Source organism: Bactrocera latifrons, unplaced genomic scaffold, assembly GCF_001853355.1.
Source record: "Bactrocera latifrons isolate USDA-ARS-PBARC rearing strain unplaced genomic scaffold, ASM185335v1 scaffold_141, whole genome shotgun sequence".
Lineage (NCBI taxonomy): Eukaryota > Metazoa > Arthropoda > Insecta > Diptera > Tephritidae > Bactrocera > Bactrocera latifrons.
In genome coordinates, this window is record NW_017534864.1 from 239,428 (window position 1) to 254,607 (window position 15,180).

General features: G+C 37.8%; 1 protein-coding gene across 1 annotated transcript in view; it reads left to right on the forward strand.

Annotated features, from left to right (window-relative positions):
- Positions 1–11,654, forward strand: part of LOC108965511 (protein Optix) — a 31,097-nt gene extending 19,443 nt beyond the window's left edge. Inside the window, exon 4 of the mRNA XM_018927986.1 lies at positions 8,589–11,654. Coding sequence (XP_018783531.1) covers positions 8,589–9,312 — 724 coding nt within the window. The 3' untranslated portion in view covers positions 9,313–11,654. The remainder of the gene's footprint in view (positions 1–8,588) is intronic.
- The last annotated feature ends 3,526 nt before the right edge of the window (positions 11,655–15,180 follow it).

Sequence of the window (15,180 nt, forward strand, 5' to 3'; positions counted from 1 at the left end):
CGACACTTTTACTTTGTAAAGAGTAATTGGGACCTTTTGCCGGCGGAAGAGTGTCACCCAAAGTCGATCTGTTGACTTAAACGCTTTCTGATACACTTGTGAATGTATATACATATGTATACCTATATGAACTCGCACACTACCAAATGAAATGGAACCTGAATTTAAATTTCGACAGGGGCACGTGTTAATTGAATGCACCAATCACCACCCACCCTCATCTGCATATCAAAGCGAAAGCTCACCTAAGTACCAGCTCAGGTTATCAACATTTGTGTCAAATTCAGCATGGACCTGGCATTGACAAACTGTTTACATAACTTCTCTTTACAATTGAGCTCAAACATTTTGAATATTTATAATATTTTATACAAATTTCCCATGGCGCGAATTGCAACACCTTTATTCTAGATTGCTTTCGCAGTCCCAAGCAAAGCAGCGGAAAGCTCAAATACATATGTACGTACGAATATACTATTGTATAAAAATGCTCCCTTTCATTTTCATGCTCAATCAATTTCTATTTGTTTTCTCCTTTTCACATTTTGCAGATACACGCTTGCTTTCCGAATTTTCAAAGACAAGCTACTTCCGTTTGCCTACTGTTACACGAATTACGATTCTTATTGATTCGTAATATATGTAAATGTGTTTGCTTTTGTTAGTTCCCAGCCTCCGTTACAGTAGTTGGAAAGCGTCATTGGATATCGAGTCTTTTCTAGTTACAATCTTTGCTGTCAGCGTTGATCGAGTGTTAGTCCGTAGCTTTTACACACATGTGCGTATTAATGTATGTATGTATGTACACAAGTATTTGCTTTCCTAGTGCGCTTTCTTCGCCTTGCTGCCATCGCCGTAGCTGAATCGATTGAGTTGACGTCAAGTGTTCCAAGACTATTGGTATCTATGTTTATTCTTTTCGTGTTCTACAAGACGCACTTGAGTCTCAACGAGTTTTCTTGCTATGTGCATAAATACATTAGGGTATTTCACGAATTCAAAGAAAATTGCTTCCGAAAACTAAGTTTTTGTGTACAGAAAATAGCCATTTACAAAAAAAGTAATCCTGTGACTATCAGATCACAGTTAAAACTTAATTAAAAAGTTAGTAAAATATTAATTTAGAGTACTGTTAAGGAATAATTTAATTATTTGTAATTTATTACTATTTAACTTATAAAGCGCTGGAGTGTGGAGAGTGCCGAATCGAAGACATTAACAATCGGTCGGCACTTGTGGTGCAACGATCTTTTCGTGGTGTAGAATTTGCTTTTTTCACGTCAAAATATATTTTAATAACGCCTTAAGTAAGTCTTCTATAAACTTTTTAATTAGTTTTAAGTTTAAAGTTATCTAAATGACAGAAAAAAACCCCAAAAATAAACATTAGATTAGAGTAGAATATCCTTCATAATTAAAAATTATTCATTCAATAACTCAATTTTTGTTCCAGCGTTACGCTATAATATCCCGATATCGGCTGTTCTAACAAATGAGCAGCCTCTTTAAGGGGAAAAGCCATGTGCGAAATTTCAGATCGATATCTCAAAAACCGTTAACGTTTATACAGACGGACATGGTTAACTTGACTCAGCTTGTCATACTGATCAAATATACGATATATTTTATAGGAACTCCGACATTTCCTTGAGGGTGTTGCAAACATTATTTTCATTGTATTCTTTTCATTTGTATTTCGAGCCATTCGCAATAATAAAAATGGTCTAAAATATGCAAAACAAAACTTAGTAGCATTGAAGATAACGGTTAAAGCACTTTATTCAGACATCCGCATACTCTCTTGTCAAGCGCGCATTGATTATAAATATATACATTCCAGTCGAGACTTTTAGCTTTAGAACACATTCCCTTTGTGCAGATTTTAAAGTGCCTACCATCGGCTAACAATAGGAGTTTGAAAAGTTCAAAATATTCTGTAAATTTAGATGAGTTCTTTGGCTCAAAAAACTTGGCATCAGAAACAAATGGTCGTGCTCTTTACGGTAATTCTGGGATAAGTTTCATATAGATACTATATTCTTTGTTGCAGCAGAAACTTCGGAATTCTTTCCAAAATGATTCAGTGCAAGTGCGTTCCGGAAACTTTGTTTCTTGCTTTAATTGTAATGTTGTATTTTATATAAGAATCGTGTTACCATGTTTGCTCTAAATAGGAGATTGTTTTTTTTTTTTTTTTAATCAAATGAATTAACGCTATTTTAATGATGATTGTGATAACACCATTATACATACTTAGATAGCTCAATTTATTACTTGTTCCATAGGGAATGCTCTGAAACCTTTACCCAGTTTCATATTTAGCCTTTAGGAACGACAACCGATTCAGTAGAGTATTCACACGAGTCTTGTGTATAAATTGAATTATTGCCTTATAAATAACATATTAAGTATTTTCCAGCATATTTACTTGCAGTGCCAACACTTACCTATTTAGTTTCTCTTAATAACGCTGTGATTGCTTTTCTCATTTCTGAGAGTTTTGATTGATCACCCACATCGACACCCACACATCCAAACCCAAATAAGTCGTTATTGTTATTGTTGCTGTTATTATGCCGCATTTGTTGGTTATTATTTATTTCAAACATCATCGCTTTGCGTCGTTCAACGCCACTCATGTGGAGTGTAGGTTATTAACGTTGTTTTTGTAAGTGTGTGCGTGTTAGTGTAATTTCATTTCAATTTACTTGATAAATACAAAATGTTTTGAATTGCAATTCATTTGTTCAAACACGCACATTCATCAGAGAAAATTGTATAAATATGCTTGTGTGTTCATGTGTATTTGTAACCATAACGTCATACTGTCAGAATGAACAACCAACACCCACGTCCACTTTCAATTGGCGAGATAGAGCGCGATTCGACCTATCATGTGGTCGCTTGTGGCGGGCAATCTGCTCGCCACAAATGCTAATAATGCTTTACACTTACCAGGTTGGCGCGTGTGAGTAATTCCTCTTCGGGCGCCGAATTACACATGCTTACATGCTATACAGTCCTAATAATTTATTTACTGGTAAATGAATTCGTATGAAAGGGGAATGAAACACGAAATAAAGTAATCACTTCTTCAGTTCACGCTGCTTGACATCGCTCATTGAAGTGTCAAAAGCAGGTATTGGACTAGATTCATTTGGGAATATGTAAACTGACACCTAAAACTTATTACTTTTCATTATTAGTCGACATTACCCAGATTAATCATTAGTTGAGGTTGCACTAAATCCATAATGCTATTCACTTGATTTGTTCAGTTTGTATGACAGCTATATGCTATAATTATCCGATATCGGCTGTTGCGATAGCAGCTTCTCAGGGAGAAAAGGATGTATGCAAAATTTCAGATGGGTATCAAAGAGTGGGGCACTATTTGTAATTCGTGTACATACAGACAGACTGGCGGACGTGGATAAATCGACTAAGATCGTCAATCTGACCATATGTACACATTTTTGTGGGTTTCCGACGTTTCCTTCTTGGCAAATCGGATATGTCCTGTTCCTTGTGCAAATTTTTCTCAAAACAGAAATGGAGCAAAGTCCGAAGTTTTGAGTTAAGCTTAAAAATAAAAAGAATGCCGAGACATACGAGTTGATGCGAATATTATATATTGTGATAATTGTATTTACATCATTTATACGATTTAAAAATGGCCATGAGAATTTCAATCAATCACTAACAAGGACCATATCATCCCGAGCTACTTATAGTGTACGCGCTGTAGTGGTGGGAAAAAATCGCGAAATTATTGGTATCAGTGAAAACTTTACTACGAGAATGTTGGGATTATTACGAGTAATATTTTGGTAAGATAATGGTTTCTGTGCGTGTTTTCCACATGAATTAAATGGAGAGTAAAACTCATCAACTACCCTCCGTTTTCGTCTGATCTATTATCATGTCACTACAAGTATTTTCTATTTCCTAAACAAAATACCAACCTTTCATGGAGTAGTCTGCGACACTTTATGATGAGCTCCTTTAGATGCTTCCGCTTTTCGACCAGTTAATATTGATCCTTGTGTCGACCTTATATCACATAATAGTCTTCGGCGATACATGATTTGAATTCATCTGAAACGGATATTGCAGGGCACAGTAGCATCAGCAAATCTGATATATTAATTTTTACTGAGCCGGTGCTCGAACTATTCTTCCTTGTTCTTTAACTTTATGACTAAAATAGATATAAGTATATAATATTTACTTTACTTATTATTTACAAAACAATCTGTGATAAATTGTAGAATAATATCTTACGCACCTTTGGATACTCATCATTGCTCTTGTTGTAATTTGTTGTAATCAGCGGCTAACGTAGGCTAACGCAATTATGACTGTGATCAGTTAAGCCTTAGCAAGGGATGAGTTGACCGTTTATCGTCTTTCACCCATCGTTAGTCGGTACTCTTTAAAGACATAATAAAATAATAGCCATGGTGGCACTTACACAGTCACATACACATACACGTTGGAGCAAATCAGACCTCCTAACTATCCACCTCACTGGGAGCACGGCATGACACTTAATAATCAATACACGCCGCCACCACGGACAACTCACTTACTTACCCATCAATTGGCGACTAGTACTCGGCACAAAGCACCAATCGTCCAGCAGCCTGCAGCGCATTGGCTACAGATTACTCTATTAACGAAGCGGCAACCAAACGATGAACAATAAGTTTCAGACTCACTCAGAAAACGAATCCAATCAGTCATCGGCCGACACATCGCCACTCCTAAAGCAAAACAACGACGAATGTGTGTGTTGTCACTTGCACTGTTCTAATGGGATGGGAAGATCGGTTGGTAAGCTGGAAGGTTGGTAGGTGAACAATTGGCGAACGGTTTAGTGAGTGTCCAACAGGTCCTAATGTTGGAAATACATCATCGAAATCATGCTGACTCTTGCTCTGTCATAATTATCGGTTGAGCTTCCTACACTGCAAAGCATTCTCCACTTCGCATTCCATTGACCCAACATAACATTAATAATCAGTGCAGTCGCATTTTCTTGCTTCACCGCTACCTCATCTTCACACCGCAACATTAGCGAGCCATGGGCGGTGAGTTGAGAGTTATAAGAGGTGGTCAGCGAGCAGTGAGCAGTGAGTGAATGCGTTTTAGCGGCGGTAACTGCTCGTGTTGAGTGATTAATGACAATAACATTACTCACACAGTTGGCCGAAATCTACCTGGTCCAGGGGGTAAGTGGGGATCCGACGACTAAACATACATAAGTGGAGTTTCATAAATAGTAGTTGTGCAACTTCACCTTCTCAACTCGCTTAGAAGCATTCATTCAGTCGTCGCGGTACGAAAGTCATTCGGCATCATATCTAAACGACGTTCGATTGCCATCGTTATGTGGCAGCTACTGACACGTCGCGCCTTCAACTCGCCGATGTCTCACACGTCTGATTTACGTTTGACGCAAATGAAGTTTTAAATTGTTTAATTCCCAACACGACCTCTTTTCCTTCGCTTTTCTGCCGTGCCGTGTGCGGCGCTTGTGGGCTAATTGTTGTGTTGTCAGTTGATAGGGTACATTTTTCATCACACTTCTAAGGAGTAGGACCTGCTGTGAGGAATACTGCCTCACACATTTTACATATATGCTGAATGGTCAAAACATAATCGTATAATTGAGTCGTAATATTCGTAAAAAACACCCATATATGCTTACCACTTGAGTTAATTATTAAAATTACATATAAATAGCCAAATAATATGAAATGTGATGCTCAGTGAGATATTGTTGTTAAAACCATTTGTTCTACCCTAACAAGTGGCATTTGAACAATACATACTTAAATTCATATACATATGTTTTTAGCCAGAGCCATCAAGCGGGCATATCAGAAGAAACATGATATATTGCTTGTTTAGTAATCGTTTGATTTAACCGGGACACAGTATATTTGCCGCAGAGATAAAAGTCGGGATAGTTCAAGTAAAAAAACAGAGACATTATAAACCTAATTAATTATACTTTGATGGGGAGCAACTGTTGTTAGTATATAAAAAAAAAACAATAAAAAACATTAACATTGATTACACCGAATAGATCCTTGAAGAGATATCTCAAAAGCATAGAAAGTCGTTAGCGTATATGTAGATGGGCGGAAAAACAGACACGGCGAAATTGTCTCATCATGCTATATATGCATATATACCTTTTATAGAGTTTCCGACGTTTCCTTCCAGGGGATACAAACTTCTTGCAAAATTAATATACCCAGTTCAGGGTAAACTTATGTGGGATGTGTCCATACATTTTTCATATTCCCAAGGGTCATCCTATATCTTAAGATATTTAAAAATAAGGCCATTTCTTGTGATATCGCTCTTTTGAGTGTATATTTTGCTTGCGAGTACTTAGCAATGGACTCTTTCTGCTTGATGTCTTGTGTCTTGACTACCTGTCCTCTCAGCTTAACTTAAGTAACTGCCGCACTTTGGGCACGAGATCGGCGTAATCTTGGCATTGTACGTGACAAAGAAGCTGCTTTCAAGGTTACTTGTCCGTAATTAATACTAACTTCTGATTAAAATTAAGACATTGTGCACCGTCAGTATTTATCAGAGCGACTGCAAACTTCAGCGCATAAAAACAATATTTTCCACACAATTGACTAAACATACAAGTAGTCCCATATACGGGTATCATCAGCATAAGGATTTTGTGAAATGTGATACAGTGGCACCTACCTAAGCGACACATCATTATTACGATGCCATTGGTTGGCCAACTCCATTGGCACTCGGGCGGAAGTCAAGTTGACTTTTTTGTGCGCTGCTTAACCGTGTAGCTGCCTCAGCACAAACCAGGTCTGGCTAGCTAACTGGCCAAACGCTGAACTGACGTCTTGTGTTTCGGAACGAAATACTGAAATTCAAAACTTGGAAAATCTTAATCGGCTCATGTCAAGCATTCTTATAGTATTCATTGAAGTGAAGAGGCCGAATTGGTAATATGATCACCACAAAAAGTCTCGCAAACGACAAAGCAACAATCAGTGTTTTGAGCTCTTCCCTACACACTACTTCTTACATACATACTTCTGTAAGCCACGGTACGTTTACTCTGAGTTCAGTTGTATCCCTACCCTCTGGTTCAGATACTCATTTGCTTTGACCTTCAATAAATGACAACGAAACGGAATCAAATTAAAGCCGAACAAACGAATGCTTGGAGGAACAATATTAAGATGTTGAATTCCTTCAGCACAACATGGCGCAGACTTTTTAATCACTTAATAACCGTAGTTTTTTCTTGACACCAAATTTTGATAAGTACTCAACCAAATATTCTCAAGCTCGCCGAAATCAACGTGTGAGATAAGGAATGTGCACTAAATACTCATACTTTGGGAGATTAGCTGGGTGCGAACCTGAAACGCTACAAATGTGTGATTGCATGGTGAGAATAAAAGTCTGACATCATAGAAAGCTTTTCATCTAAATTACGTGTTATTAAAGCCGTGAAATCGCCCAAATTATCCACTTTTCTTAACACTTTAGATTGGAAATTAGAATTGTATAAAAACGATACCCAAAAACATACTTATATACACCAAATACCTATGTCGATATACCATATGTAAGTGTTAATGGTGTAAGGGCATTTGCTATTGGGAGATCTCACACCTTTAGCTTAATTTGGCTCCCGTGGCGAAGGTTTTTATTTCGTCTATGGGAATTTTCTAAACGGAAATGAAACAAAACTTTATTTAACAATTTGACCAATTGTAGTAATGTGAGTATTCAGGTGTTTGTTGCTTTGTTAAATGATTGTATGTTTAACGGAATTATTTTGGCCACCCTCGTGGTAGTTACCGCTGATTCGCAACAGAAGCAGAACACCACAACTATAGAATTCGATGATAGTTGGATCTAAGTCCACGAAAACTTTGGTTATGAAGAGCAGACAGAGAATGCTTTTATTGACTTTATGTCTTTCCCTTACACTTTTTCATTTAAAAAATAATTTTTTTATTTGCTAATCTCTTTTTATATTAAAAAATATTAAATAATTAGAAGTATCAGAAGCAATTTGCTTCGCTTTTTTTCTATTCTTTAGTTATAAGTCCGAAGTACTGCTCCAGAAACTGTGTGGCCGACTTTGTTATACCCTTGCATCATGTTGCAGAGGTTTTAATTGGTTTCTGCACCTAACGGTTGTTTGTACACCTAAAACTAGTCGATATAGATATGGATGTGGTTATATGTATATACATACTTACATACATATTTAAATGATCAGCGCTCCGATACCTTTCTGCCCGTGCATGCGATAACATGAGCAAAATTTGAGATATCGTGATGAAAACTGGTACATAGGTATTTGGCCTTGGGCTTTGGACTCTGGGCTGTGGGTAAATTTCCTCCATTAGAGCTTGCTTACGTGTTTCTCATAAAAATTAATATAATTATCGAACTTAGTCGACAATTCTCTTTTAAAGTTGTAGTTTATATAGATATGTATGTATATATCTACTTTTATGTATGTAAACTTGCGAGCAAGATGTTAACAACCAATATGTCTTATTTCATTTCAGAATACAACATAATCAAAATAATTCTGGACTCATTTGCCGCAGTCGCCGGCCGGATGGAGCACCATCCCCGATAGCATCAGATACATCGGACTCAGATATTTCACTGGGCACCCATTCACCTGTTCCTAGTAGTATTCAGCTACAGCATAGTCCTGGCTCCACATCGAACGGTGCTAACGATCGCGAAGAGAGTCTCAGTGTCGATGATGACAAACCGCGTGACTTGGCCACCTCCATTGCGGCTAGTAATTTGGTAGCAGCATCCACATACGCCACAGCAACACCATTATCCACCTGCTTGCCACCATTTAAATTGGACACAGCGACCAGTCTCTTCAATGCCGGTTGTTATTTACAAAGTTTTAGTAACCTCAAAGAAATGTCTCAGCAATTCCCCATTCAACCGATCGTCATTAGACCACAACCACAATTGCCGGGGCAGGCGCACGGCTTGAATGGCAGTCACCTGCACGCCGCCATAAACTATCCGCCACCAGGTTATGCGGTGGATTGCACACCTCCAAAAATACGTGTCAATTCTCCAGAAAAACTCAACTCGACAGCCAACAGCATAGCGGCCACCTTAAGTACCGTTGCGGCGTTGCAGGACACCTCGGCATATCAGCACCATCATCACAGCGCCCAGCTCTTGCATCGACCATTCTCTACGTCACCGGATTTGCCGCTCAACAACCACAATGCCGCACCGCCGGAGATCACATGATACACCAGCCGCAGGCACCCATACAAGCACTAATACTAGGCACCACTTCAATTAGTAGATCTTCGCTCTCGCTCTCTCTCTCAACAGAGGCACACAAGTTTGCAGAATCCAAATAAGGGTGTTACATTGAATGAATCAGGCATTTTAGAGAGCCAGTCAACAATTTCACAATGAATTATAGTTTTCGGCGAGCGAATAGTTTACGCCTCTTTCAGACATCATAGATTATACATAAAGCTATTATTTTTCAATTCAAAAACTCTTGTTCGATTCCTCCAGATTTTAGAATGTTTTAGACATTGTAGGACATTGCACTAAAGCTGAATGCAATAGTCTGGTTTATATCTTATGTATTTACATGGATGCTCTCTGACTGTTTCACTTGGCTAACGGTTTTATATACAGAGGAATGATTCTTAGACGGTTAAGTTTTCATAAATTATTTTTATCTATCAATTTAATCTATGGAAAATAGCGATATTTGTTACAAATGCAATTATTCGGAATATATATAACTTCACTTCTTAAACTAACTGAGTTGTAGCGAATTATCTTTGTACTCCACCTGGTTCGAAAAGTTCGATTTATTTATAAGTTTTTGTGAAACATTTTCAGCAAAAGTTTTGTGAAAGACAAAATTTGTAAGTAGAATCTTCCAAGGATATACTTAAGTAGTCTCTGAGTGTATTTGAAAATCAAGCCATCTTCTCTGTCAGGTTAAACAAAATCTTTCTTCGAACCTTCATGTCCGTAATTAGGATTGCAATGTTGTTACCACATTCACATAATTATTTCAAGAATATTCCTCGCATATTATTTTTTATATGTTGCTGACTTAAAAGTTTAGAAACATGTGTCTGAGTGTTGATGGAAGTTCCACAGACATTATCCGCGTTTTGAGACTTGAAAAATATATATGTTAATTTTGCATATTATATTTGTTTTATGCGTACATTGACTTTTATATTTCGGGATTCAAAAACCAAAACAAATTTTAATCGTCGCGAAACGCTTTAATGTTTTTAAACATATTCTCCATTAAGACCAACATGCTGTTTCGATTCCAACTTTCGAAGAACTTTTGCCACTCTCATTGAAGTATCTTGAAAACATGCGTTTTGAACGCATTACCCGCTTCATCCGGTGTCGAACCTATCAGTTTATCTCTTACGTATTAAATGTTTGCTGTTCCCACTTATGCCTATAATTGTCGCTAACTCACAAATTATAAAGACAACCTACGTACCCGCCGAAGTATTTTTCTTATAGGCTTTAAGTCTAAGGATACACTCCTAGTTAGACCTCTACTTAGCCTACCCCTAACAGCGCCATTTTAGATTTAACTGGCTTTACCGATGAGAACGATTCTTCTTTTTGTCTTGCCTCAAATAATTTCGTTTATTCGGTTGCGATGAAAGGCGATGAGTCAGGATAAGTCGGAAGTGGGTATGGTGCAAAGAATCCCGGACATAATCGCAAACAACCGAACAATTAATTTAATTTTAAAAGATGATTCAACTAATGTTGTTAATAACTCAGCTGCGGGTAGTGACCTAAGATAAATCTGTGAATATACCCATAGGAGAATAGAGCAATTTAAGCAAATTTGTGTACCTTTTCTGGTCAAATACATCAAACACAAGACAACAATCCAAATGAATAAAAAATTACGCGTTTTCCACTCCGCGGTAATTGCTCTAATATACATACATACATACTTTAGATGTTAGTTCACCATATGCAATGTTACCATTCACTGTACAGCATGATTTCGTTATTTCATTAAAATATTGGTTACTATGTCTGTATGTACATATGTGCAAAGTTGCGATTTCGATGTAAATAAATATGTAAATGACGGAGCTGGTATTTCGTGATCCAATGATTCTAAACTATATAATCAAATTAACTAATTCATATCCCCAGTCACATGCATGCATCCACACACACACACACCCATACATGAACATACAGATAAGATAGAAGTTTATGGCGAAGCGATTTGAGTGAATTGTTAATAGTTTTGCATCGCTCTACTCAAAAATAAATTAAATTACCATTATTTAATCTACTTATATATTCGCATAATATAGCATTAGCAGTTCGATTATTCCTAGTTATTGATAGTTTGAAGGTATCATATGTTTTCTTTTGAAATTACTTTTTGCTTTGCTCACTGTAGCTCGTTTGTAGGAAAAGTAAGCAAAATTTCGAAAGTTGAAATCAAAAATATATTCGAAAATATGTACGTAAATCGTATGTTAATTTTGAGTGAGTCAATGTAAATAGATTATAAGATCCAAAAATATACTATATATATAGCTTATCATTAGAATGCAATAAAGATAAATGAGTTAAGATAATATGAAATACAAAATGAAAACCAAATGAAATCTTTTCTTGGGGGACCTAACTTCAAAAATGTTGCAGGAGCTTTGGAAATAACAACCAAGCAGAAACAATGTTTGCTACATATTATATACAGATGTGGTTAGCTATTTTTAAACCATACTTAGGAGTTCTGGGCATCACAACGGTCAGGCGTCTCCAGCTGTTCAAGTGGGATATTCGCGGCCCTACGTAAGCCTGTTTATATATATCAAGTTAACGTCACACGAAAGTATGGCAAGAATTTAACAGTTAAAGGAGGTAATGATAATCGTTTTTCACCAACAAGCTGCTTATTTATCGGAACCGCCGATATCGGGCCACTATAGCATATACAGCAAACTGAACAATCGGAATAAAGTGCACGTAAAAAAACTTTTTTACTTGACGAGATATCTTCAAGAAATTTGTCATGGATTATTTTCCAAGGCTACGGTGCAATCTCCGAGGAAATTGGTCAGATCGAGTCACAATAGCAAATAGCTGTCATACAACCTGACCGATTAAAATCAATTTATTGTGTAGAATATTTTGTGTTTGAGAAGGGTATTATAGTTTCCATGCAACCGAATACAAAATGCGCCAGACAAAATCCTATTCTCTGTGGCTAACGTAATAAAGATGATCTGAGCAGGGATCAACCCCACTTTTGAATCGCACATCTTAAAATATTACATGACAGCAGCCGTCAAACTGTTAGAGTATAGAAATATTATTTATATCTAATGCAGCGCTGATTGGTTGTTCCAAAATGTCTTGTTTCTCTTTTACTTTATTTCAGTTTCTTGTTAAAGCAGCTTCTTATACTTGTATGGAACGGCATTTCAAACTCCTTACGTACAGCTGCTACCGAAACCATAGGTTTTCGGAAAGTGCAAAAGAACAGCTGGTACGACAAGGAGTGCCTTGTCAAAGCGGAGAGAAATCAGGCTGCATACCTCGCAACGTTACGATCGATCACAACACGAGAATTGAAGAAGGAAGCGAGACGCATTTGCCGACAGGGGTAATACTCGAAAGTTTTACGAAAAAATGCGGCGGCTTACAGAAGGTTTCAAGACCGGAGCATACTCTTGTAGAACCCCCAAAGGTGATCTAGTCACCGATGCCCAGAGCATACTTAAATTATGGAGGGAACACTTCTCCAGCCTGCTGAATGCAGCGAACGCACAACCCCAGGAGAAGACGAACCCGATTCCCCAATCGATGACGATGGAGCAGACGTTCCATTGCCCGACCAGGAAGAAGTTTAAATAGCAATTACCCTCCTGAAGAACAGCAGAGCGGCGGRGGCCGGCGGCAAAAGGACTGGTAAGGAACTGCATCAGATTCTTTGTAAAATATGGTCGGACGAAAGCATGCCCTACGATTGGAATTTAAGTGTGCTCTGCCTAATCCATAAAAAAGGAGACCCCACAATCGGCGCCAACTACCGTGGGATAAGTCTCCGCAACATCGCATATAAGCTTCTATCGAGCGTATTGGGTGAAATATTTAACCCCACCGTCAACAAACTGATTGGACCTTATCATCAAATTCATCCTCCCTTTGCGTGGCTTTAGACCTGGCAAATCTACAACCGACCAGATATACACCACCCTCTTCGTCGATTTCGAAGCTGCTTTCGACAGCTCGAAAAGGAACTGCCTTTATGCCGCGATGTCTGAATTTGGTATCCTCGCAAAACTAATTCCGCTGTGTAAACTGACGTTGAGCAAGACCAAAAGCTCCATGAGGATCGGGAAGGACCTCTCCGAGCCGTTCAATAACAAACGAGGTTTCAGACAAGACGATACCCTATCGTGCGACTTCTTCAACCTGCTTCTGGCGAAAATAGTTGAAGCTGCAGAACTAAATAGAGAAGGTACCATCTTCTATAAGAGTGTACAGCTGCTGTACACATATCATCGTATCAATTTCATCGGCCTCAACAATAGCGCTGTTATTTCTGCCTTCTCCAGACTGGACAACTAAGCTAAGCAGATGGGTCTGGCAGTGAACGAGGGCAAGACGAAATATCTCCTGTCATCAAACAAACAATCGTTGCACTCGCGACTAGATCTCACGTCACTGTTGACAGTCATAACTTTGAAGTCGTAGATAATTTCGTTCATCTTGGAATCAGCGTAAACACCACCAACAATGTCAGCCTGGATTGGCAATTAAGAAGCAAAGTTCTCTCTCCACAAACAAAAACCAAAATCTATAAGTCACTCATAATTCCCGTCCTGCAATATGGTGCAGAGGCTTGGACGATGACAACAACGATGAGTCGACGTTGCGAGTTTTCGAGAGAAAAGTTCTGCGAAAGATTTATGGTCCTTTGCACGTTGGCCTCGGCGAATATCGAATTCGGTGGAACGATGAGCTGTATGAGATATGAGGTCATGTTGCCCGAATGGACGAAAACATTCCAGCTCTGAAGGTATTCGACGCAGTACCCTTCGGGGAAGCAGAGGAAGAGGAAGACCTCCACTCTGTTGGAAGGACCAAGTGGAGAGGAGGGAGGTCTTTTGATTTGATGCAGATTAAGAACTTAAGGTTTTGGTGATTATAGTGTTGGTTATATCGGTTCCTTTGCCTACGGAAGTAGTTCAGTCTATTACTTAATTTTATCCCTAAATATTATATTACAATACAGTTAATATTTTTAAGGCACCTATTAAATCAAGGTTCTTTGGAAAAGTTATGGATATATAGTTTTAAGTTCCGTGATGCTAAGGTGTCAAAAGAACTAAGACCACAAATGAATTGGGAAGGTAGGATAGTAAACCAAAATAGGAAAGCTATTTGGTTATTCATGGAACAGAATACCAATCTTTTTAAGAAGATAAATTAGTTGCTTCTTGTTTACCCTAGCGTCAGTGGTCTTTTATGCATGATCGGATCCGGTTGTCCACTTTGTCTCAAGGTTGGTGTGACAAACCTAGAGCTCTAAATGTGCATATTGCATATTTGTCCAGAGCTGCCAGACAGAGATCTAGTTTTTTTGTTTCATTCGCGTATTTAATTTTTATTATGGAAGCAGAGGAAGATATAGAATAACATGTCTTCATTCTTGCTTTGCCTCATGTCTAGACTGGATAAAACGCGGCAATAATAAACCTAGAATTTATCTGTCTAAAATACGAATTTAAAACTTCCAATTGATAGCCAATATATCGGCCAATAAGTAACTTGTCTTAGCTAAATTAGGTCAACATATAATATTGGATATGCATAATATAATTTTATTCCTAAAATATGTTTGTGACATTTGAATACAATTATATAAACTTCTTTAAAGTATTGCGGTATAGTGTTGAATATGACGCGATTTGACTTTTTCGGCATTACGAAAAGTAGTAATGAGATTAAAGTAAGTAATTCCTTCGAATAAATCAAATGAATACGTTAGAAAAAAATTTTAATATAAAGTTTTGATAAGACCGGAAAGTATTTGTCCGCTTAGATCCTTGCAAACTGCGAGAATATAAAATG